Source organism: Hylobates moloch, unplaced genomic scaffold (genome assembly GCF_009828535.3).
Source record: "Hylobates moloch isolate HMO894 unplaced genomic scaffold, HMol_V3 SCAFFOLD_5, whole genome shotgun sequence".
NCBI classification, from domain to species: domain Eukaryota; kingdom Metazoa; phylum Chordata; class Mammalia; order Primates; family Hylobatidae; genus Hylobates; species Hylobates moloch.
In genome coordinates this window covers 94,447,555-94,473,886 of record NW_026652280.1, presented here as the reverse complement: position 1 = coordinate 94,473,886, position 26,332 = coordinate 94,447,555, and the positions used below count along the sequence as shown (strand labels likewise).

Here is a 26,332-nt window from a genome sequence, read left to right as displayed (position 1 = left end):
GGACTACAGGCGCCCGCCACCACGCCCGGCTAATTTTTTGCATTTTTAGTAGAGACCGGGTTTCACCGTAGGTCTCGATCTCCTGACCTCGTGATCCGCCCGCCTCTGCCTCCCAAAGTGCTGGGATTACAAGCGTGAGCCACCGCGCCCGGCCCTGTCATTTCTTTATACCTTTGCTCAGGCCACCTGCTCCCCGTGGCCTGCCATCTGCCATGTCTACCATGCAGAGTACCTCAACCAGAACGGTGCTCTGTGGGTGGAATGCTCACAGTTTACAATATTCTCATGATATGCACCCCATTTTTCCTCGTCTTCTATTGCTGCTAGGGAAAAAAATATATATATTTCCCAGATTACCCAGCCCACACCCAATAAACTTTTCTTTTTTTTTTTTTTTTTTTTTGAGAGAGAAGTCTCACTCTGTTGCCCAGGCTGGAGTTACAGTGGCGTGATCTCAGCTCACTGCAACCTCCACCTCCCAGGCTCAAGCAATTCTTGTGCCTCACCCTCCTGAGTAGCTGGGATTATAGGCCCATGCCACCTCGCCCAGCTAATTTTTTTTTGTATTTTTAGTAGAGACAGGGTTTTGCTTTTTTGGCCAGGCTGGTCTTGAACTCCTGGCCTCAAGTGATCTGCCCGCCCCGGCCTCCCAAAGTGCTGGGATTACAGGCATGAGCCATCGTGCCCGGCCCACACTCAACAAACATTTGCTGAGTGAGGATCCCACTAGTGAGCAGGAGGTTTGACAAGGCAACCCACTGTAATCGGGGGCTAAATGGAGCTAGATCTTAAATGGATGTCCACTTCACAAATTAGCTTTGGGGCTAGGCTAAAAAGCAACTTATTATTTTCTAACTAAACAAAATTTAAAATCTACACAAAGATCTTGTCCCTCACAGTCAGCAACTGTAACACCAGATTAGACTCACCTGTATAAAATTAAGAATTTTACTGTCTAAAGGACCTTACAGTGTGTTTTACGTAAACCTTGCATTTTACAGTTTAGGAAACTGAGGCAGAAAGAGGAGAAGTGACTTGCAAAATCAAAACATGGATGATGGCAGTGCCAGGCCTGGAACCCAAGATTCCTGAGTACTAAGTACCCAGGGACTCTTCCATTCACCCACTGACCCAATCCACCAGCCATTATGGTGGAAATAAGAAGAGAGAGAAGGAAACAGACAAACTTACAGCTTCTTCCAAGTGCTGCTGATCTGGATTATCATTTGGTGTGTGCCTCAAGATTTCTCGGAGAAGCAGAGGGTATTTTACCAGGCGGCTTCTTGGAATATCGAGGAAATTCCAGAGATCTAGTTTGCGGCTAAAGGGGGATTCTAAACATCGCTGTAGGAAATCCTGGACTCGGTGATCTTGCTTTTTGTGGTCCAGCAGAGCTTTGGCAGCTACTTGATTGCTGCAGTAGCTGTCATAGGAGCTGAGGCAAGGGAGCTAAGAAGGAAACAGAAAGAGAAGGTTGGAATGTCAAAATAATTGAGTTCTGAGGCTACAGGTGGTGTCATTTATTGGGACTGAACAAACACCTAACTGGTCTCTGGGTCTGGCTGACATTCCTTTATCTGCATGGCTGGAGGAAACTAGTGGAATCTTCAACATGGCAGGCAGTGAACAGTTTTCTTAGGCTCTGGCTTGCTTTCACAAAGTAATTTTTTTTTTTTTTTTTTTGAGACGCAGTCTCGCTCTGTCACCCAGGCTGGAGTGCAATGGCACTATCTCGGCTCACTGCAAGCTCCATCTCCTGGCTTCACGCCATTCTCCTGCCTCACCCTCCCGAGTAGCTGGGACTACAGGTGCCCGCCACCATGCCCAGATAATTTTTTGTATTTTTGTAGAGATGGGGTTTCATCGTGTTAGCCAGCATGGTCTCGATCTCCTGACCTCGTGATCTGCCCGCCTCAGCCTCCCACAGGCGTGAGCCACCACACCTGGCCTTCACAAAATAATTTTCTTAATTGCATGTTTACTTTCTTAAGACTCTTATCATAGTTTGTTTGCATTTTCTGCCAATCTAAGTGATATGGTTTGGATCTGTGTCCCTGCTGGGAGGTGAATGGATCATGGGGGCGGATATCCTCTTGTTGTTCTTGTGACAGTGAATTCTCAGGAGATATGGTTATTTAAAAGTGTGTAGCACCTGCCCCCTGCTCTCCTCCTCCTGTTCTGGCCATGTAAGACGTGCCTGCTTTTGCTTCTGACATGACTGATAGTTTCCCGAGGCCTCCGCAAGCCATGCTTCCTGTACAGCTTCCTGTACAGCTTGCAGAACCATCATCCAGTTAAACCTCTTTTCTTTATAAATTACCCAGTTTCAGGTATTTCTTCATAGCAGTGCAAGAACAGATTAATACACTAAACTAGAAACAAAAGAAGTGAAATTACTGCATACACATACAGTTCAGAATTTTCCTAACCTTCCAAAGATATCCAGTCAGGTAAAAGTCTCCTATTTTATTAAAAAAAAAAAAAAAACATAGGATTTCCTTTAAAATTATTAATAAGAAACTCATTTAGAAGATTTAGTGGCACAAAAAGGAGGCAAAGGGTCACACTCCACAGCCCAGCCCTTTGCATGGCTCGAATACCTATATTAGTCAACATTAGTTTAGATTACCCGATTCCAAGGTGCCCAATTATAAACAGCCTCAAGAAGTTAAAGCAGAAGTATGATTACTAAAAAATCAGATGCAGAAAGCATTCACAAAAATATTTTAAACTAGTTCTGACAAGCCAGAAACAAGTTTTGGCTATCACTAACAGTTAACGTCACAATACTATGTAATGAACAATTTAAGCTTAAAGACTTTGGAACATTTAACCTTCACTGCCTTCATTCCAGCAAAATGCTAATTTCTCTGACACATCCCATCAGTCACACTGTACAAACACCATGTCAGAGATTCAACGGAAAAGGCTTCTCATCCGCTTTTTCTGCCTTGGTATTCTAATCTAAGAGCTATCAGCCTCGAGAAAGTTACCAGAAGCAATCAAATGCAGCCAATGGCCTAACTGCTTTTGTTTCTCTCTCTTGTACTAGGAAGCCCTAGTCCCTGTAACACCTGCTCTTCAGAGAGATTCAGTGCAAGACACCGGCAAAAGAGTGTCTTTCATTTCTGTATCGTCACTACTTTGCATTGGGCCTACTATATGGCAGACACTCTGTGTTCTGAATGAACAAATAAATGCATGTTTAATGGATTACAAGGTTAGGTAATATTTGATGGTTTGGGAACCTTGCTTAAAAATAAAGTATGGTGGCCAGGTGCAGTGGCTCATGCCTGTAATCCTAGCACATTGGGAGGCGGGGGCGGGCAGATCATGAGGTCAGGAGTTTGAGACCAGCCTGGCCAGCATGGTGAAACCCCGTCTCTACTAAAAATACAAAAATTAGCCAGGCATGGTGGCACACACCTGTAATCCCAGCTACTCAGGAGGCTGAGGCAGGAGAATCGCTTGAACCTGGGAGGCAGAGGTTGCAGTGAGCCAAGATCGTGCCACTGCTCTCCAGCTTTGGCGACAGAGTGAGACTCTGTCTCAAAAAAAATAAATAAATACATAAAAATAAATAAAGTATGGCAGCATCTGAAACTTTAAATACTCTGCTGCTGCTTTTACACCTCTTATTGAAATTATTTCCTCAATGACTGAAACCAAAAAAAGGATACCAGGAAAGTAATATTTCACAAGCTTACTGTTGAGCTTAACATCCCTTAGAAATGTCTACCTTCCTTACATGTTATTAAAAATCTCTACTTGTGTTAAAGAGTTGCAGAAATTTTTTCCCTCAACCTTATATTTGTGTAAGTACTAGCTATTATTTGAAAGTAATGATAATTGGTACTTATACATGCACACACACACACACACAGACAGAGAGAGAGAGAGAGAATCCAAATGTGGTACTGTGGCTTGTAATTTAGACTTTCAGAGTTAATTAAAAAGGGCCTCAGGCCCTCTTCATTTAATTTCCACTTCCTCACCTTTTAAAAAGATCTGGAAATGCCCAATGTTTTCATTAGGAAGAAACAAATCAGCAGTAACCATCAGATGTAAACTAGCAAGGAACCTTGACCACACTGCTGCTCACTGTCCAATGGGCCACTGCTCCCTGTGATCCTACTGCCCTGCTACCATGGCAACCAAATGGGGCTCTGGTCCTGTGCTCTCACCTGACAGGGTGCTCATTTCCTGGGCATGACCTGAAAGGCTATCTGGTTCAGTCACCGGCTAGGAAAGGCCCCAAGTGATCTTTAACTACATAGGGTGAAGAATGTACAAGATCTGGTTCTCAAATACAGATATTCCCTTATTCAGAATGAGAGGTGAAAATGCAGTTAAAGGGGCAGGGCGCGGTGGCTCACGCCTGTAATCCCAGCACTTTGGGAGGCCGAGGCGGGCGGATCACGAGGTCAGGAGATCGAGACCATCCTGGCTAACACGGTGAAACCCCGTCTCTACTAAAAATACAAAAAATTAGCCGGGCGAGGTGGCAGGCGCCTGTAGTCCCAGCTACGCGGGAGGCTGAGGCAGGAGAATGGCGTGAACCCCGGGGGGCGGAGCCTGCAGTGAGCCGAGATCGCGCCACTGCACTCCAGCCTGGGTGAAAGAGCGAGACTCCGTCTCAAAAAAAAAAAAAAAAAAAAAAAAAGAAAATGCAGTTAAAGAGACTAGGCCAGGTGCGGTGGCTCACGCCTGTAATCATATTACTTTGGGAGGCTGAGGCAGGTGGATCACTTGAGGTCAGGAGTTTGAGACCAGCCCGGGCAACGTGGCAAAATCCCGTCTTTACTAAAATATATAAAAATTAGCCGGGCATAGTGGTGCACGCCTGCAATCCCAGCTTCTTGGGAGGGTGAGTCACAAGAATCACTTGAACCCAGGAGCCGAAGGTTGCAATGAGCTGAGATTGCGTCACTGCACTCCAGCCTTGGCGAGAGAGCGAGACTCTGTCTCGGAAAAAAGGACAGACTCAGAAATAGGGAGAATCAGGTTCAAAGCCTAACTCACATAGCTGTCAGTGCCTCTTCCAAGCCTCAGTGTCTCCACCTACAAAATGTACATACTAATGTCCCCCCCTCTCTTAATGAGGTAAAGCATACAAAACATGTAGCATGGAGCCTGGCTTCTGATTAAGAATCAGTAAGTACTAGCTATTATTACTTGTCCCAAGAAGTTCTTTGTTTTTGAGACAGGGTCTCACTTTGTTGCTCAGGTGGAGAGCAGTGGCATGATCATGGCTCACTGCAGCCTCTTCTTCCCAGGCTCAAACAATTCTCCCTCCTCAGCCTCTCAAATAGCTAGGGCTACAGGCATGCACCACCATGCCAGCTAGTATTTTTTTTTGTAGAGACAGGGTTTCGCCATGTTGCCCAGGCTGGTCTCCAACTCCTGGGCTCAAGCGATCCACTCGCCTCAGGCTCCCAAAGTGCTGGGATTACAGACGTGAGCCACCGTGCTTGGGCCCTAGAAGATTTTTATTGAAGAAACTGTCATTTAGAGAACCAAAGCTACTTGCTCACCTGGAGACAAAACCAGAGTCTGAAGCTTGTTCTTGCTTCCCCTTTACCCTCAGAGTTCTGAACTATTCACCATCTCTTTATTAAATAGACTATCAAGAATTTATAAGGGAAACTCACTTTTTAAAGAAGTTCTTTTATCCCCCTAATATTGTGAACAAATCTATTTTTTTTTTTTTTTGCTTCCATGTACCCTGGCTCTTTCTTAGGAATTAAAATTTAGTGAGACATCAAATTAACATGAGAACTTTCTGCCTTGGAGAGCTTATAAAGTATTTTATCATTGAAAAAACGTTGGCATGGAGATAAGTCACTTGGGAAGTTGTTTCTTTATGCTAGGGAAGGCTTACACAAACAGGCTGACCCCATTAGGGAGCCGGGACACTGATTCTCAGTAACCAGGGTAGTTCCCCGAAAAAAAGCAACCACTCTGTTTAAGGTCTTCAAAGTAAAAGTAATTGATTCATTCTAAGGTCAAAAGGACTGGCCAGGGCTGTCCCACTTGGAAGGCTCACTTGTTTAAAAGGGTCCCCCCCACACTTTTTTCCTTTGCGGGGAAAATAAATCAATTTTTCATGGGTCGAATGGGCTCTGACTTTTCTCATCCAAAGTTCAATAAGATGTTTATTTTGTTCTGTTAAAAATACAGTAACTCAAACATATGTACCCCTAGGTTTACTGTTCCCACTCAAACACACACATCTGCAGTTAAAAGAGGAAAAACATTTAACAGCTCGTCGGGCCTGATAAATAAGGGCCATTTCTCACAAAGTCTGGAAACAACGGGCCAGTTGTTTAATTTTAGGCTGCTCTTCAAGATCCAAGTCCTCATTTGATGCCTGAAGCATCCAGATAGCAATGGGCCAGCATGGTCACACTTCCTTTGGGTATGTACAGAAAACGACTACAAAGCTGCTCTCAGATCAAATCAATTTTCTAATAAACATGACAAACGTTTATTTCAGCAAAAAGTTACTAACAAGGCAAATTCCTACAATTTTGCTTCTGGCCTAAATTGACAATTTTCATATGATGCTTAAGGAAACCATGTAATCCTGTACTGCTGTCTCATCAAAAGCAGAGGAGTTATCCTACAAATTCTGGAGTGTGGCCTAACTGCTCCGTTTACCCCCATATCAAAGCAGTCCACAGACTCAGGAAGTTTAAGAGATATTGAGGCAGACTCTCTACTCATTATACCTTCTCTGTCTCTGTCTGTCTCCAGTTGGCTGGCTCTCTTTGGAGAAATTTCTTTGTGGGCTAAAGAAGTTAAAACATCTACGATGGTTCATAATAAAATGAAAGTCAAAAATATAAGATGAATAGTCTCTCCTGAAATATTAAGGCATATTTTCTAAATTATTCATCTTAGAACATTACTTGCCTTTCAGATACCCTTGGGATATTTCAGCCTTGGTGCTAAAATTGACTCCTGAACTAAAGCTATCTAAGTCAGGAAACTCTCATCAAGTATCTTGATCAAGGCAGTCACTGAGAAACATAAGTTAAAAGATCAATGTTAAAACTTTCTGCACATCTATGTGTTATCAAGGCATGTTAACTGAAAGGTTTTAGGAAGATTAAAATGCAGATGTAATGGAATAAAGAGAACTCACAAAGCAACAGTAGGATTGATAACCTTCACAACACTCTCCAAACAGTGAAAATAATCTCTAATATTAGCTGTTGTGGTACTTCCTGCCTATTTTTCTGGAATACTGTGTGCAACAGAGTGATGAGAGACCTAATCTTGCCTGGAATAAGTCAGCAAAGTAATCTCCTCTCATTATCTGCTTTATAACAAATGAAAAACACCTGGAACTGGGGTGGACCATTCAAGTACTCACAGAAGGAAACATAAATGTATAGAACAGGGAGTGGTGGGGACTGAGGCAAAATAGAGCACACGCCTTGTCTAGCGTAAGTGAAACAAACAAACAACAACTTTATGTACACAATAAAACACAAATCCAGCCCCAGGATCATAAATTTATGACTCCTAATCTAAGACCACAGCTTATTTCTTTTTATTTAATTAGGAAAAGGAATGGATTATGTTAGGATGAAGGTCACCATATGCCCAGCTCTCCTATAAATTACTTAGCATGGTATATATGCTAAACATTAGCAACCTTTACTTATTATCTTGCTTATAAAACTACATTTTGACCATGAGATTATTTTTTATGGCCTGAAAAGTTTTTTTTAATATGCTAAACATTAGCAACCTTTACTTATGATCTTGTTTATAAAACTGCATTTTGACCATGAGATTTTTTTTTTTTTTTTTATAGCATGAAAAGTTTTTTTTTTCTTGGTAGTGGATATATGTCAATAAATTTTTATTGGACCATATTATATCAGCGATTGGCCTGATAGAATATTAACTAGTTTTATTTTGATATGAAACTAGTCATAGTTTCATGTGTACCTTTACTTATTTTGTTGCAAAAGGCCCTGTTACTTTTAAATGCAATAAATTTGTAATAAGAAAAAAACTATTTTCATGCTTTAAAGATACAAAGCTTAAATTTAATTACAATTTTACTAGGATTTTTTTTTCTGATGTGAAACCAGTATTTGTAAAAAAAAAATAAAAATAAAAATAAAAAAAGTCTAGCTAAAATGAAACTCCCATCTATATTATTGAAATTTATCTTCAATAAAGACCAGAGAACTTTCTTACCCAGCCCACGAGGATGGGACCAACATGTTCAGTTGAGCCATCAGGCTTCCGAACATCTCGAAGCTGACTAAGGAGCTCTGGCAAAAAACAAACAGATGCTTATTTGTTAGGCATTCAAATATGAACAGGGCTGGAAGTAGGTTCTGGGTTATTCACATTGCAGGCATTTAATAATCACTCACTCATTATAAGACAACTCAGTTAAGGCTACAAGTCACGACTCATTCTGGGAACAAAATTATACCTTCATGTAGAGGAATTAGAGAGTCCAGCGTTCCAAAAATTTGATTCAACTCTTGTTCTGTCATTATGGAGAGTTTCAGCATGGGGTCATGATAGGCCTGCACAAAAATGGCAAGAGATGGAAGCAAATGTTTAAAATCAGAGGAAGTACATTGTTCATGTAAATGGCTCCTGAGAGGTCCTATCCAATAACAAAACTTCTGGCTTTCTAACAACTTCTCTCATAAAGCTGCAGAAACAGCAGAGAGGTGTGGCTAGAGGAGAGGAGAAACCAGCACTGCCTTAAGCCTTTGTGGTTGATAAACCAAAGCAGATTTTTCAAAAGCTTTTTTATTCTAGTATATCATATATCTAGGAAAGAGCACAAATCCTAGGTATAGAACAGATTTGACTGTTAAAATGTTTTCAAAATCAAGATCCTGCCTCTTAAAAAAAAAATCCCACTTTATTCAAAACTAGCTACCAGCAGATTCTTTTTTCAATTAGTACATATTTAAAATAAAGAAAAAGAGGAAAGAAACAGTGATTGGTATCATTTACTACTGATTTGAACAAAGAGAACAAAGGTGATAATCCTATCACCTCTTACTAGAGAAAATTAAACAACAAGAATATACAGTTATACCCAGGGCACTAAAATAGAATACAAAGACTTAGAAGTCTCCTACCTTCAAGGAATTTTATAAAGCTAATGGGGAAGATAAGAAAAACTAAAATATTTTCTAGTTTATATTTTAGTTTCTGATCTCATGGAAAAAAAATTTTTGTTTGTTTTTTGTACTTTTTAGTAGAGACAGGGTTTTACCATGTTGGCCAGGATGGTCTCGATCTCTTGACCTCGTGATCTGCCCGCCTCGGCCTGCCAAAGTGCTGGGATTACAGGCGTGAGCCATAGCACCCGGCCTAATTTTTGTTTTTAGTAGAGACAGGGTTTCACCATGTTGGCCAGGCTGGTCTTGAACTCCTGACCTCAAGTGATCCGCCTGCCCCAGCTTCCCAAAGTGTTGGGGTTATAGGTGTGAGCCACCGGACCCGGCCTATGTTTAAAAATTAAAGATTAAAAACAAGACTGATGTCACATGACAGCAAAAAGCCATCAAATCAAAACTGCTCTAGAAGGTCAGAGAATTAAAGCTGGAGTGGCCAAGGGAAGTTTTGAAGATGAGCCGCTTGGTACAGAGAAGGAGGCAATAAATGTTATGTAAGAATAAACTGAGATTTGAGGTGGTTCCTGAAGGATGGGTGGATATGAATGGTTGAAACGAAAGAGAAAAGTTTCTAGGAAGGTAGGGCCACCATGAACAAAAGGATGGCCAGGAAACATCTGAAGGTGCTTGAGTTTGGCAAATCTTGATGCAGGAAAGGGGAGTTAGACATATGCCCAGCATGATAACTCTCAGAGTGAAATAACTTCTTTGTCCTCTCTGATCTCCTCCTCCTCCAGCTCTGCCTAAAACTCAGTTTCTTGGCTGTGTCCAAGCAAAGCTTGGGTGGCCATCTCTCAGGAATGCTAGAGGTGGAATTTCGTCTTAGCAGAAAGACTAAAAACTCTTAAAGGAAGGGAGGTAGCCTTCCAACCCTGTGATTCTTCGAGGAGGCTGTGAATATCAGATGAAGGAGTCTGGATTTTAGCCTCCAAGCCATGGAGTTGGGGGTCTGTGCCACTGGAACGAAAACGTTTTTGAGGAAGGTTTCTTGTCCACCTCCTCCCCACACAAAATGGTGATTAGAAAACAAATTCCTATATAAAAGACCCCAACTTATATGACAGTATGCAATTGCCTCAGTTCACTTTATTCACTTTTGAGATTCAAATGGCTTTATTTCTAAGACTCAGTTCAAGTTTCAGACATGCACACATTCTCTCCTATGGGCAAAGAGTCCTACATGTGAGACTTCTAGGACAATGAACTATACATAAAGCGAGGCCTCCATGGACACTTCCTGATTTAGGCTGAAGTATTCTTTGATATGCATTAGAGACATACAGAGGTAAACCCCTAAAGGTGCCAGGTCTGGAGAGCTATTCTGCCCTCTTGTTTTGAAGCACTTTCCCCACTGCTTGGTGTGTGGTAGCAGACCAGTCTTGGTCATAAAGACAGTTCTCATGAAGCACCACTTTAGGGTTGTGAAATTACTCAAGAAAAAAAATGTGACTTGACTCAAATGACTGCTGGATTTAAATTTACCTTTTTTGCTAATTTCAAGTCTTCTATCAAGTCTTCTTCTCCTTGGGAAAGCTCAAAGATTGCCTGCAAGGAAAGATAAACATATTCACTGAATTCTCCCTTCGTTTACAAGACCATATTCAAATAGTGCTGGCTCCACCACTCAAAACCCCAAATTTACACAGTTAAGTATTTTAAGTTACGTTAACCTGAAGCAAATGCATCTATGCTTAAACCTGCAATGAAAAGATACTGCAAAACTACTGCATATTGTGCTTCTCTGTTTGTGGGAGAAAGTTTCTACACATTTCTAATCCAAAAAGTCATCTTTCATGTTACAGAACTTTGATGCAGCCGAACAAGAGGGAACTATTTTAGGTAAAATAATTACAGTGTGAACCATGGATTTGGTACCCTTGTTGTGAGAGGCAATCATAAGAAGTGATTCAGAGGCTGTTCTAGATAATGGATGTGGCAGTATTATTAACTTGGCCATCCCCATTTTTTCTTCTACTCGACAGAAGGCGAATCTCAGCAGAAAGTTTTATTTGTATTATCCACTGCCTTGAGGCTGAGATTGTAGGAAGAATCCAACATTTTATCACTCCAAATACAATCTGGTGAAGTTAATTCATTCTAAACCACTTCTCAGCCCCATAGGTACAACAAATAAAATTACAGGAGCTGGCTGTGTGGAAGAGTATGTAAATGGACCGTTTCTAATTTGGCTCTATTAAGCCATCATGCTAAAGAGCTATGATGCACAGAACACTCTTTCACTTCCATCTGGGAAGTCAAACTGTCAGCAAACATTACATTATTAAAGGACTACAAGTTCGTAACGATATTTCAGAGTCTACTGTATTTCAGGATATACGGAAAAAGCGGTCAGGCTTTGAAAGCTCCCTCCACCTGGGGCTGCTTGGTAAACTGAGGGCAAAGCAGGTGGAGGCACAACCCTGAGCTGGATACTCTAAGGATCTCATCAGATGATGCACACATGAAGTGCTCAGCACAGCCTGGCACAAGCACTTAGACAAGCTCTTCTATACAGGGTAATATTATCAGAGCCATTTAGGGCAATTGATACAGAAAACTTACAGGGAATGAAATTAACTGGATTCTATAGAAAGGAAGTTTTCCACAAAGCTGAATCAAAGTTATGTAAACTGAATATTTTAAAATAGTCTGTAAGTTGCTAACAAAATATAACTAAAATGATTATTTTTGTGAACTTCAGAATCCTAAATAGACACTTGGTTTCATCTTCTTGTAAATTCATATTTTCACATCAGTTTCTTTTTAAAGTGGGGGCCACACCCTCCCAGCTGGTTTCTGGTTTCTCAGTTCCTTCCCCAAGGTCAGACACTCTCGTTTGTCCTTCTGCAAATGTAATGAAGAATTGATTTGGAGACTAAGGCGCAAACTCCAGCACGGCTGACGCCGCAATGCACCTTTGTTCCAGACACACAGCCAGCTCCATGGGCCCCGAGCCTACCTCCTGACGTTTGATTTCCTTGGATGTAAGCATCTGATTGACGCACACATCGAAGGTCTCACTCCACAGCTTACTATCTCTCCGTTTCGTGCTCGAGGGGGCGGCATTTCTGGACCAGGGTCGGGGGGCGAGGATGTCAGGGCGGCTCTCACTGCGGAAGCTAATGGAGCGCTAAACAATGAGAAAAACAAACCATCACGCGGGCAGCGGCAGGACTGGGTGGATCTTTGAGCAGTTTCCTGTCGTTGATGGAACATAAATCATATATGTGAAAGAAAAAGAGGACATTGCCACAAGGCCTTTGGGAAGTGGGGCATTGTCTTGAGCCTACGTGCTAAGGAAAATTGAACAGGGGGCTGCTTTGGAACATGTGCTGGGAGTATCCGTTCTGTGTGACCTGGATACCAAGTGGGCTACAGTGCAAGCACATATCAGACCAAACTCACGCATGAAGGCAGTTCTTGGATACGTGATGAGCTCTACTTTTTTCCAGTGGACATCTCCCCTCTTTAAAAAAAGAACAAGAGATAACAATAGTGGATGGCCTTTATTTATTTAAACATTTGGCCAGTACTCCTACTCTCCTCCTATAAATAGAATCCCACTAACTTTGGGTATCCTATTACATATAGTTTTGGTGGGCTCCCCCAGACCTGACCAATACAGTATTCCACCATCCTAGTTCAGGGATGGGCATGTGATTCCCTGAACTTTGTCACATGATTTACGGGAGAAAGGAGGAAAGAGTATTCCTTTGGGATTGTGAGTTCAAGAGAGAACACAAGCAGGGCCTTCCAGCAGCAACTCTCCCTAGTTACACAGAAGCATCTGTCTGCTACAGGAGAGAATATAGGGACCCAGAATGAAGGATGGAGTGACCAACGGAGGCAGGAAGGGAGCAAGCTTTACCAATACTGCCTGAGCCTCTGGATCCCACCGTGCCTGAAACCAGAAAGAACCACCCTTAGACATTTTTGTTATGTATAGAAAGACATTTCCCTTTCTATTATCTCAGTTGGTGTTCTGTCAACTTGAAAAGTCCTGACTAATACACAAACTAAATACCATCTTTGCAGCACATGATTCTTGTCCCTGAGGTATTTTCCTATTTCCCAAAGAGGCCCCAGTAGACTCTGCGGCAGTCTAACCATCCAAAGTCCACCTGTGTGACTTAAACATGCTACCAAAATGCTTTTCATGACAAATACAAATGATCCAGAAGAAAGCTGAGTGCATCATTTTCAGTCTTCAACCTAGAAGATTTCATCACACTTACTGGAGACTTTGCCAAAGCAATGAGGTTACTGTGCTTCAAAACCACATTCTTATTTAGGAAGTGTTCCCCGCCATGGCTCTCTGTGGCCTTCAGCGTGAAGTTTCAACTCCTCAGCTTGGCACAGGAAGTCTCTTGTAATCTGACCACAGTCTCCATATTTAGGATCCCATCCTGCCACTCATCGATGAGCCTCCATTTCTCCAACCATACTAGGCTATCTGTCATTCCCTAAATATGTCATGCTTTGCCATCCATCCATACTCCCTTCAAGCAATCTTCTCTTCCTGGAATGTATTTCCATCACTTCATAGCTTTTTTTTTTTTTTTTGAGACAGAGTCTCGCTCTGCCGCCCAGGCTGGAGTACAGTGGCGCGATCTCGGCTCACTGCAAGCTCTGCCTCCTGGGTTCATGCCACTCTCTTGCTTCAGCTTCCTGAGTAGCTGGGATTACAGGCGCCCGCCACCACGCCCGGCTAATTTTTTGTATTTTTAGTAGAGATGGGGTTTCACCATGTTAGCCAGGATGGTCTCGATCTCCTGACCTCGTGATCCGCCCGCCTCAGCCTCCCAAAGTGCTGGGATTACAGGTGTGAGCCACCATGTCTGGCCATAGCTGGCTAACTCTTAACTGCCCTCAGGATGTAACTCAAACAGCACCTCCTCTAAGAAGTCTTCACCAACATTCTCCCATCCTCCTACCCCAGAGCAATTCAGACATACCTCTGATATAGCAATGATCACACTTGATTATAATTATTGGTCACCTGCTCTTAACTATAAACTTCCTGAGGTCAGGAATTGAATTTGCATATGACATATGAGCCTTCATCACAAAGGCATTCTAAGGTAGTTCCCAATTATTTTGAGATTCAACAATAAAATTCCAGAAAGTAACGAAAAATGTTAAAAAGAACTATTCAACGTAAGGGCATTGTTAAGTAAGTTATAATTGGCTGGGCACAGTGGCTCACACCTGTAATCCCAGCACTTTGGGAAGAAGCCGAGGCGGGTGGGTCACCTGAGGTCAGCAGTTTGACACCAGCCTGGCCAACATGGTGAAACCCCGTTCCTACTAAAAGTACAAAAATTAGCCGGGGCGTGGTGACATGCGCCTGTAATCCCAGCTACTCATGAGGCTGAGGCAGGAGAATCGCTTAAACCCGGGAGGAGGAGATTGCAGTGAGCCAAGATCGCGCCACTGCACTCCAGTCTGGGCAACAGGAGTGAGACTCTGTCTCAGAAAAAAAAAAAGTTATAATTACCTGCTGGATGGAATATTATCTAGACAATTCAGAGATAATTTAAAATGTAAACACTCCTTCTATGTAGCCTAAAATAAAATCAGAATTAAAAATCAATATGTGAACATTTTATAGTTATGCAAAAAATGCACATGAGCAAAGATATAAAGGGAACATCACAAAATTCTATTGTTTTTTCATGTTGACATTATGGGTGATTTCTGTCCTCCTTTATATATTTTTTAGTTTTTTTCTTTTTTTTGAGATGGAGTCTCACTCTGTCGCCCAGGCTGGAGTGCAGTGGCATGACCTCAGCTCACTGCAAGCTCCACCTCCCGGGTTCACACCACTCTCCTGCCTCAGCCTCCCGAGTAGCTGGGACTACAGGCACCTGCCACCACGCCTGGCTAATTTTTTGTATTTTTAGGAGAGACGGGGTTTCACTGTGTTAGCCAGGATAGTCTCGATCTCCTGATCTCGTGATCCGCCCACCTCGGCCTCCCAAAGTGTCTAAAATGGCCAGGCGTGGTGGCTCACACCCGTAATCCCAGCACTTTGGGAAGCCGAGGCGGTCGGATCACCTGAGGTCAGGAGTTCAAGACCAGCCTGAACAACATGGTGAAAACCCTGTCTCTACTAAAAATACAAAAAAAAATTAGCTGGACGTGATGGTAGGCGCCTGTAATCCCAGCTACTTGGGAGGCTGAGGCAGAAGAACTGCTTGAACCTGTGAGGTGGAGATTGCAGTAAGCTGAGATTGCGCCACTGTACTCCAGCCTGGGCAACACAGCAAGACTCCCTCTAAAAAAAAAAAAAAAGAAAAGAAAAATGAGTTGAGGCTTGGTGGCTCATGCCTGTAATCCCAGTTCTTCGGGAAGCCAAGGCAGGCGGATCGCTTGAGCTGAGGAGTTCGAGACCACTCTGGGCAACATATCAAGACCTCGTTTCAGTTCTAAATTTAAAAACTATGTGTGTGTGTGTGTGTGTGTGTGTGTGTATATATGAATAAATGAAAAATGTAAAAAGAAACTTCCAAAGAACTTCAGGGTATTACCACAACCTTCTGGAAGCAGGACACTCACTCTGCAAGTAGCAACACAAGCCCCTTAGGCTGGCACAAGTAGCGGGGGTGCTCCTGGGCTCACTAATGAGCTCATGATGGCTGGACCAGCCCTATGCAGGTTAAGAAAGTACTTGCACCAAATACACAGTTCACTAATCGTATCTTACAAATCCTTGTGATCTCTTAAAAACAGTCCCTTGTAAACAGTAACCAGGAACTAAATGCACGCAGATCCCCAGCACTTGGAATCAATTAGCCACAAGCATTAAAAGGTCAAAACAAGTGCAGTGAGTCATTAAGTAACTTGCTCAACCCAGTTTGCAGTTCTGATGGCAGCTGAGTTGAGAATTAAAGAGCAGAAAGAAAGGAAACACACACAAAAAATTCAAAATGAAAGTTTCCACTTTCACTTGAGAGAATCAACCTCCTACCCTGTTATATTTTCAGTCCTTGGCTAACTTTAAACTCCCCCTACCAATTTGAAAATAATGTATGCTAACTTTAAATTTTCATACATTACGAAAGTGTATAAAATTAAGTACAAATGCCCTCATTTCCCCAAGTCTATCTCCTAGAAGTAACAACTGTTAAGTTTGTTCTAGCTCTTTCCAAACTTGTCCATGCATTTGTTAACATTCATAGAAAACTGAATGTTTTCTCTTTTTTTTTTTTTTGAGAGGGAGTCTAACTCTGTTGCCCAGGCTGGAGTGCAGTGGCACGATCTTGGCTCACTGCAAGCTCTGCCTCCTGGGTTCACGCCATTCTCCTGCCTCAGCCTCCCGAGTAGCTGGGACTATAGGCGCCCGCCAGCACGCCCAGCTAATTTTTGTATCTTTAGTAGAGATGGGGTTTCACCATGTTAGCCAGGTTGGTCTCGATCTCCTGACCTCATGATCCACCTGCCTTGGCCTCCCAAAGTGCTGGGATTACAGGCATGAGCCACTGCGCCCGGCCGAGAATGTTTTCTCTTTCTACTTGACAGTATCTTGAGGTGAAATTTACATAACTCGATTACTTTTTTTGTTGTGTGGAGATGGGTCTTGCTCTGTTGCCCATACTGGAGTGCAGTAGTGCAACCATAGCTCACTGTAACCTCAAACTCCTGGGCTCAAGTGATGCTCCCACCTCAGCTTCTTGGGTAGCTGAGATTATAGATGAGTGCCACTGCTAAGCAAGTGCCTGGCTAATTTTTTTATTTTTAATTTAGTAGACATGGGGTCTTGCTGTGTTGCCCAGGTTGGTCTTGAACTTCCGGTCTCAAGAGATCCTCCTGCCTCAGCTTCCCAAACTGCTGGGATTACAGGCATGAGCCACTGTGCCCAGCATACAATTAACCATTTTTTTAGTGAACAATTCAGTGCTATTTAGTATATTCACAAGGTTGTACAACTACCATCTCTATTTAGTTCCAAAACATTTCCATTACCTCAAATTCACTTATTCTTTTTAATGGCTGCAGAATTAGTATCCCTCCCATAGTCTGGACAGACCTATTGATTTAATCAATCCACAACTGATGGACATTAAAATTGTTTCCAGTGTCTGGCTATTACAAAAAGTGCCTCAGTGAACATGCTTTGTGTATTTGTGCTGATACTTCTAAAAGGCAGGAATTCCTTAAGTGGAATTCCTTGGTCTAAGAAGTATGAACATTTTAATGTTTGAGATGTACCACTGAGTTGACCTCCAAATAGGCTATTCAACTTTATATTCCTCAGATAGGTACGTAATAGTACACTTTGCTCACACTCGCATCAACAAGGTATTATTAATCTGAGAGGTTAAACAACTATACCTTAATTTCAGTTTTGTGTTTTGAAGGTGAGATTGAGCATACTTTAATTAACTTATTTAAAAATTTCCCAGAGAGTTGGAGATTGTCTTCTGCTGCGGCATGGGAAAAAAAGAGAGCAGTAAGCTGTACTAGGTGAGCTCTATCACTACGAATTTCTTGCTTTGCGTTTCCCTAGTGATCGCTGGGCTCGGGGTACTATGGGGAATATCACAGAGGGTCTTTTATGTGCTTTGCCTACACTTAGCACTTCTGATATATTGTCTCTGATTCTCACAACCACCCTGCAGGTTGGGGGTTTATTCCCATTCTACTGAGGAGGAAACTGAGGTTGAGGGAGGCTAAGATGCAAAACCAGATCTGTTTGGTTCCAACAGAGCCTGAGCTTTCTACTATGGGGAATGCATCTACTGTTTACATGCAAGACATGCATTTTGGGGAGGTTTCAATGAGATGGGATCCAGCTCCTGCCTTCTAGGAATATAAATCTAGTTAAGGAGAGAGAGAGAATGCATTTGCTCAGTTCTAGGAACAATGGCTGATCTCTGACCAATCAAACTTCAAATTCACACCTTTAATTAGGCTGGATTAAAAGAAACATTTTTTCTTACTCCACTCAGAAGGGACTGGATGTTGAAAGAAGAATCCCAAGGGAGGAATAAAGAATGCCAACCATTTGTCCAGGTGAGGTTACTGACACCTGTAAGTCTAGCACTTTGGCAGGCTGAGATGGGAGGATTACGTGAGGCCAGGAGTTTGATACCAGCCTGGGCAACGTAGCAAGACCCTGTCTCTATAAAAAAAGAATAATAATAAAAGAATACCAAACCAGTGAGTGGTCAGCAGCTGGCTGGCCCCGGGGAAAAGGGGCAGCAGCTGGTCTGGTCTGGGGACAGCACCTGGGTGATGGGCGGGTGTTCATAACAGCACTGACCACATACCATGAGCTACCCCTGAACCCATCATCAGTACCACTGGGAAAAACTATATGCGAGAACTAGAGTTGAGGGAGGAACAGGCAACTACTACTAGAAGAAAAAAACTCCAAGAGGATGCCTCTTTAGAGAGAAGAACAGCCACATCCCTATCAGCATCCCTGCCACTGTCCATCTACACACCCTCTGCCCTTCTCTATTTTTCTCTATATTCAACATGTGCTGTATTTATAGGTTTGTATGTTTCTTTCATGTCTATTTCCTTCCAATAGAAGGTAAACTCCTTGAAGGCAGGCATATCTACCTGCTCAATTCACTGATATAGTAAGATCTCAACAACTTTTCCTTAATGATTAAATGTTATGCTTGTTATGTGCTGGGCACTGTGAGGAGAGCTTTGGAGCCCTGCTTATCTGAGAGGTAAGGATTCTGTCCCCTTTACAGATGAGGAAACTTGAGGCTCAGAGAAGGTGACACTTTGCTGAAGGTCACACAGCTAATGAATGGTGCTTTATTATTTAAAACCCGGTGGTAAGGTGACTGTCAGAATGACAATCCAAGTCTGGTCTATTTCAGGGCAACCCCCCTGCCCCAATATTTAACCAATATCCTACCCTAATTGCCCTAGGATAAGATTCATAGTGTAGAGGGGTACATGTGCCCAAATAAATGAACTGTAGTTTACTTCTTGGCCTGTAGAAAGTTTCTCAACCTGGCCATCACAACATTTTGGAGTAGAGATTCTTTATTGTGGGAGGCTCTCCTGTGCATTGTAGGATATTTAGCATCATCTTTGGCCTCTAACCACCAGATGCCAGCAGCATAGCCAGCCCAGTTATGACAACCAAAACATCTCCAGACATTGCCAAATGTTCCTGGGGTGAGAAACGCCAGTCCACGGTAAGTAGGAAAGGCCCACCTCAAAGTGAGGGACCTGGCCTTGGGCAGGACCACATAAAAACAGAAGTACATACATAGATCTCCCTGGGTGTGGGGATGCTGGGACCGGAGTGAAAAATATTCCAGGACAAGCAAGAGTTTCCATGAGGGAATCTGGCCTAGCAAATGAGTCAAAAACTGAAATCTCATAATTGCTGGCAGCTAAAACAACAATGACCATAAAACAGAGACAATGGTGCTCATGTTTATGCCCAAGCTGGATATGTGGAAAAGATGCTGCAGATGCAAAACAGACTGTCGGGGGTTGGGGAAGGGGGGTGGCATGTGCGCTTTACACGTGTCAGAGGAAATGTAAACCCAGCAGGTAGACATGATGGGACAGATCTGATTTGTTAATGCCGCCTGTTCAGCGGAGTCCTCCCTTGCCCTTTCCAAAAACCGTTTTCCACAGCCACAGATAACATGGTCCAATAAAGTATTCAAGCCAAGGAAATTCTCCACACTTACCATCCTAACCATATTGCTATTTTGTAGCAGACGGTTTATTATCAAGGATTGGAGGTTGGGGTGGGACTGTAAGAGGAAAACACTTTCCTATGTTGCCACTGCGGTGGGTTAAACCAAAATGCACAGCAATAATGGCCAGGACAGGAAAATGTTAACCAACAGCATCCTGGAGGAGTCTCCTATGAGGCTCCGTTACAGAAATTAATGTTAAGTGAGAAGTAACACTTCCCAGCTGTGTGGTCTCTGTCACATTTGACCCTCATGCTAATCCTAGGAGAGGCATTGGGCACGTTCTTGTATTTTTCTCCTTTTAACAGACGAGAAATTTGAGTAGCAGAGTGGTAAGTGACTGGCACAAGTTAAGTGTTGGAATAGGAACTGAGTGCAATGGTTTGACTCCAAAACATGGATCTGGGTGAAGAACATAGGCTTTGGAGTAAAACAGTCATGGCTTCAAGTTGATTCAATGGCTGAGAGACCTTTCATCTCTCTGGGTCTCAGTTTCCTCATCTCTAAAAGGTGCATAGTAATAAGTACCTCACAAAGTTGTAGTGAGGATTGGATAAGATAAAGTACACAAGAGGCTTGGCCAAGTCCCTGGCACTCGGTCAGCAGGGATGGTAGTTACCTATCATTGTCATACCACAGACCACACTGCCACTATTAGTGCTTGTTTATACGTGCTTTCATTCATTAGCAAACAGCAGACACATCTTTCTGAACTACCTGGACCAAATGGCTCCTAGAGGGACTTCCATTAGGATAACTCCTAGGGAAAGAAAAGCCCTCAGCAGGACACTGTTGTTTATAAAAGATCTGGAAACAGCCTAAAATGTTCTACAATAGAGATTAAACAAATTACTCTGCAACAATAAAAGAGAACCTTAAACGGTTGTTAAGAAACATTCTTTTTGAGAAAAGCTTAATGATAAGGAGAGAGCCTCACATGCAGAGTTAAGTGAGAGAAGAAAGATCCCAATTTGAAATACAACAAAGTGTTAACAGGGGTTACACCCCTGGATGGTGGGACTATGGATAATTTTTGTTTTCTTTTTAAAATTTTATTTTTAATTTTTTGATTTTATTATTATTATTATTATTATTATTATTATTATTATTTTTTGTAGAGACAGGGCCTTACTATATTGCCCGGGCTAGTCTTGAACTCCTGGCCTCAAGCAATCCTCTTGTTTCAGCCTCGCAAAGTTATGGAATTACAGGTGTCAGCCATTGCACCTGGCTGATTTTTATTTTCATCTTTTAATTCTCTACATTTATTTTCTAGACTTTCTTTAATGAAGAAATATTAACTAAGAAGAAACACAGTCAGTTGAACGCGAAAGACAATGAACACTGAGTTAGAAATGGTGCAATAAACATAAAACCACATATTTAGAATCTGATTCAGATTGACGCACATTAAAACCAAGGTAAAAGGGCACCCAATTAATTCATAATCAATGAATGTCAAACCTCAAAGACTCAGTACAACAAGAAACCCTTTTGTAGCTTGGAGATATTCTGAGTAGAATGAATGAAAAGCTGAAGAAAATATTTGGCTTAGGTGTGGAGAAAATATTATACAATTTGCATAGTGCAAGTCCAAAATTAGGAAAGCTTCCAGAGGCTTGGGGCAGTGGCCCAACATTTTCACTGGGCTCCCATAAAACGGCTTTTGCATGAGAATGTTAATGACAAAATATTCCACAAGCTGAAATGGAAATGATGACTCTCCCTGCCACAGAAGGTGAACAGCAGTGAGGTGGGATGCTCCAACTCAAAAGTCTGGTGACTATTTTTAAATTCTGGCAAACTTCAGGCTTTATGATGACCAAACTTTGACTTTTTGTGATAAGCCTACGGCAGGAGAGGCACTCTGAACACCCTACGGAATCCCAGCTCTGGCACTTACCAGCTGTGTGACCTTGGGTACAATTTTAAACCTTCAGATCTCTCCCTATAAGTGGTGATGAATCCTATCTTGCAGAGTTTTGGAGAAGATGATGTGAGGCCATGAACATAAGGTACTTTGTGCAGAACCTGGTCCATCATAGATACTACACTAATGAATGTTATTACTAAATAAAAAATGACAAGCTTTAAATTACAACAGTCAACAATTTTTTTTTTTTTTTTTGAGACAGTTTCGCTTTGTTGCCCAGGCTGGAACGAAGTGGCATGATCTCAGCTCACTGCAGCCTCTGCCTCCCGGGTTCGAGCAATTCTTGTGCCTCAGCCTCCTGAGTAGCTGGGATTACAGGCGCCTGCTACCAAGCCTAGCTGATTTTTTTGTATTTTAGTAGAGACAGGGTTTCACCATCTTGCCCAGGCTGGTCTTAAACTCCTGAGCTCAGGCAATCCGCCTGTCTCGGCCTCCCAAAGTGCTAGGATTACAGGCGTGAGCCACCGCACCCGGCCCAATATCAACTATTTACAGTGGCTTCCAGGAACAGTAAAGAACAGTAATATTCTACTACTCCAGGAATAGTAAAGAACAGCTTAGAATCAGGAATTCCTCTTGAGATGGACTACAGATAACTTGTCAGCTATACTCTCCAAGCTTGTCCAACTCGCCTTATTTTGTTGTTGTTCTTTTTATTTTAGGCTTTTAGCAGCCTGAAACCATGGTTTTTAGTTTCTGTTTCTAGTGATAAGCGGAAAAGAGGGATAAGGAAGGGGCTTTACTGGCCCAACTAGAAAGAGAAACTAAGAACCCATGACTGTATCCTCTCCCTTGGATACCCATTAAAAGACAGTCTGGTTTCTGGTTGCTTTCCCTAACACACATGTGCCATCCACCCCTAAGCTCATCTCCATGTCAGCCAAATAAGTGAGTTACAGAAAACTTATGACCTTGGACCAAGGGACAAAGTTTGAGGTCCTTGGAGAAGGAAATCATGGTTGCCAGACATGGAAGTCAGCACATATGCTTGGGTAATTTCTTACTTATTATTTCTTATATCTAGATGGCATCAGCCATCCCATATTCCCTTCTTAAGCCTGAAATGCTTTCTCCCTTTCATCCTTATCATCTGTGAGCCATTCCAGGCCCAACCCAAATCCCTCCACCCTTGCTAGGCAGCCTTCCTTGACAACCCCTCAGGCCACTGCTAAACTCTCTGTAGTGTATTTTATCATAGAAGATTTTCTAACCTTATTCATTTTTATCTGGTTGCAAAGGTAATACATATTAAAAAATTCAAGTATAACAGAAATATATAATGAAAAAAATCAGTAGTTCCATCTCATTTATTTTCTTTTTTTTTTTTTTTTTTTTGAGACAGAGTCTCGCTCTCTCGCTCTGTCGCCCAGGCTGGAGTGCAGGATCTCGGCTCACTGCAAGCTCCGCCTCCTGGGTTCACGCCATTCTCCTGCTTCAGCCTCCTGAGTAGCTGGGACTACAGGCACCCGCCATCACACCCGGCTAATTTTTTTTTTGTATTTTTTAGTAGAGACGGGGTTTCACCGTGTTAGCCAGGATGGTCTCGATCTCCTGACCTTGTGATCCGCCCGCCTCGGCCTCCCAAAGTGCTGGGATTACAGGCGTGAGCCACCGCGCCCGGCCCATCTCATTTATTTTCTATTCATCTGTAATTCTTACATACTGGGGAAAAAAGGAGGAGAACACAAAATAAACAAAAGAACTGCAAAAGTATCTTATAATTGTATTCCCAAGAGACAACAGAAAAAAAAAAGAATTTGACGTTCCTGGTTTTTTATCCTATCCATATACTAATATGGGTGTATATTATTAATTGGGACAGTGGTTTTGAACTTTCCCCCAATTTTCTTCCCCCACTTGCTAATATACCTTAGACAACTTTTACCAAGGAGAACTTTTACAATTCTCTACAGCAGGACTACCTACCTTTCTGTATTGACTATCTCCCCATTAAGTCTAGGCAGAATAAATAACACAGTAGATCCAAAGAACATTAATGGAGACCACTAATTTATCATATGTTCATGCTGCATCTGGGTTGAATAAAATAACTCCCTGATTTAAGGGCCAGAGGATGGAGCAATGAGAGGCTGTGGTTGCTAGAAACCCTTCTTTGCCATAGCAATACTTCCTGGAGGGGCTACAACTGGGGGAGGGGACACATATTCTATTATGAAGTGGCCCAGCTGAAGGAGATGGGCAGGGCCCCATCACTAGGCTGGCAGCCACTGCCAGGCCCTGGAGAGAGTTTAGGAAAAGCAATGGCTGCCTTTTCTAGTCATAACAGTGATAATAGTAGCAAGTACTAATTTTTGAGCACATCCTAAGTAATGTGTAGTATTAGGCACTGTGGATACAAAGATAAGTAAGACATCACCATGGCTTGCATGGAAAACCCAAGGGGCCCCTGGGAAGAGCTATCTTGCAGGATATCACAGCAAAGAAAAAAACTGTGGCAAAAGAGAAGGAGAAATGTAGGAAGTCTAGATTTAGATGGGAAAACAGAGAAGCAATTCTATCCAAAACTGACACACATCAAGAACAGATGCCCTGCTGTATCAATGGCCTTTAGTAGTCACACCCTTTGACCAGAATTCCACTTCTAGGAGTATAATCAAAGGAAAGAAAGAAATTCAGACATACACATGATCAGGATGCTGAAAGCACTGTTATCTATAATGATGAAAAAACAGAAACAAATGTTCAACAACAGGAGAGTGATTAACTAAACTGTACATTCTTTTGATGAAATGCTATACGAGTTCATTAAGAATCAGGTCTGTGGCCAGGTGTGGTAGCTCATGCCTATAATCAATCCCAGCCCTTTGGGAGGCCAGGGTGGTAGGACTGCTTGAGACCAGGAGTTTGAGACCAGCCTGGGCAACATAGTGAAATTTTTGTCTCTATTAAAAAAAAAAAAAAAAATCAAGTCTTTGAAAACTACTTAATGACATGAAAAATACTCTTCTATTGTAGAGTTATTTTATACTGGTAAGACCAAAGGGAGTAAAAAAATAGCATATACAGTGTGATAGTGATTTTGTTTTAAAAAATGCACATGCAAGTATAGTAAAGGGTAAGATTGCCTGAGTATGTACCAAAATATTAATGGAAGTTTTTTGGTGATGGGAAGTAGGATTACAAGTGACTTTTATTCTCTTTTATGTGCTTCACTATATTTTTCAATATTTATTTATTTATTTTGAGACGGTCTCACTCTGTTGCCTACGCTGGTGGGCAGTGACATGATCTCAGCTCACTGCAACCTCCACCTCCTGGGTTCAAGTGATCCTCCCACCCCAGCTTCCAAGTAGCTGGGACAACAGGTATGCGCCACTATGCCCAGCTAATTTTCGTATTTTTTGGTAGAGAAGGGGTTTCACTATGTTGGCCAGGCTGGTCTCAAACTCCTGACCTCAAGCGATCTGCCTGCCTCGGCTTCCCAAAGTGCTGGGATTACATGTGTGAGCCACCATGCCCAGCCCCATCCTCTCTCTCTCTCTCTCTCTCTCTCTCTATATATATATATATATATATATAAATATATATATATATATATATATTTTTTTTTGAGACAGAGTCTCACTCTGTCACCCAGGCTGGAGTGCAATGGCACAATCTCTGCTCACTGTGACCTCTGCCTCCCGGGTTCAAGCAATTCTGCCTGCCTCAGCCTCCACAGTAGCTGGGATTACAGGCATGCGCCACCATGCCCGGCTAATTTTTTGTATTTTTAGTAGAGATGGGGTTTCGCCATGTTGGCTAGGCTAGTCTTGAACTCCTGACCTCTGGTGATCCACCTGCCTCGGCCTCCCAAAGTGCTGGGATTACAGGTGTGAGCCACTACACCCGGCCTCAATATTTAAATGATGTTATATTATCAGAAAAGAAAGCACAATAGAAGGTAATTTAAAGAAAAGGACAAATGCATTTAAAAAATTCAACATAGAGTTATTTAATATAAAAATATTCACAGCCTAAATACGTGTTAATAGGAAATTGGTTATGTAGAATAATATATACTCAGCCCATAAAGATAATATTTTCCAAGAATAACTGTGACATAATACTCCCCCTAAGCTAAATAAAAACTCCTTGCCCAGCCAAATAACAAAGGGAGGAGGAAAATAGAGAGATGGAACAAAACACACTAAGCAAAATGAAAAAAAAAAAAAAAAAGACAAAATCCAAGGCAAAAAGCTTTAAAGGAAATAAACAGGAATATTTAATCCTAATAAAAGGTGCAACTCCCACAGGGGGCTATAATGGTGACAAATTTGAACATTTGTGCACCTAACTGCATAGCTTGGAAATGTGTGAGGCTGAGACCGACAGAGATGCAAGAGAAACTGATCATCCACAGTCACTGTGGGAGGCTTTAACCTAAAAGTGAGCAGATCACCCAGACAGAGATAAGGCTGAATAGACTGTGAGGAACCCAAAACCAGGCTCAGAGTATGTGAGCTCTACACCTATGCCTAGAATAGTGCTAGAGGGAAATTGGTAAACTATTAATGGATTGTTTTGGAGTTGGAAGACTATACGTGTTC

General features: G+C 42.2%; 1 protein-coding gene across 8 annotated transcripts in view; it reads right to left on the bottom strand.

The window, feature by feature from the left end:
- Window positions 1-26,332, bottom strand: part of ARHGEF3 (Rho guanine nucleotide exchange factor 3) — a 349,457-nt gene that overhangs the window by 16,686 nt on the left and 306,439 nt on the right. For all 8 annotated transcript variants that reach the window (XM_058439116.1, XM_058439113.1, XM_058439114.1 and 5 more), the window contains 5 exons: window positions 12,127-12,297; window positions 10,650-10,712; window positions 8,462-8,558; window positions 8,218-8,294; window positions 1,192-1,449 (listed from right to left, as the gene is read on the bottom strand). In XM_058439116.1, the coding sequence (XP_058295099.1) occupies window positions 1,192-1,449; window positions 8,218-8,294; window positions 8,462-8,558; window positions 10,650-10,712; window positions 12,127-12,297 (666 nt within the window). The remainder of the gene's footprint in view (window positions 1-1,191; window positions 1,450-8,217; window positions 8,295-8,461; window positions 8,559-10,649; window positions 10,713-12,126; window positions 12,298-26,332) is intronic.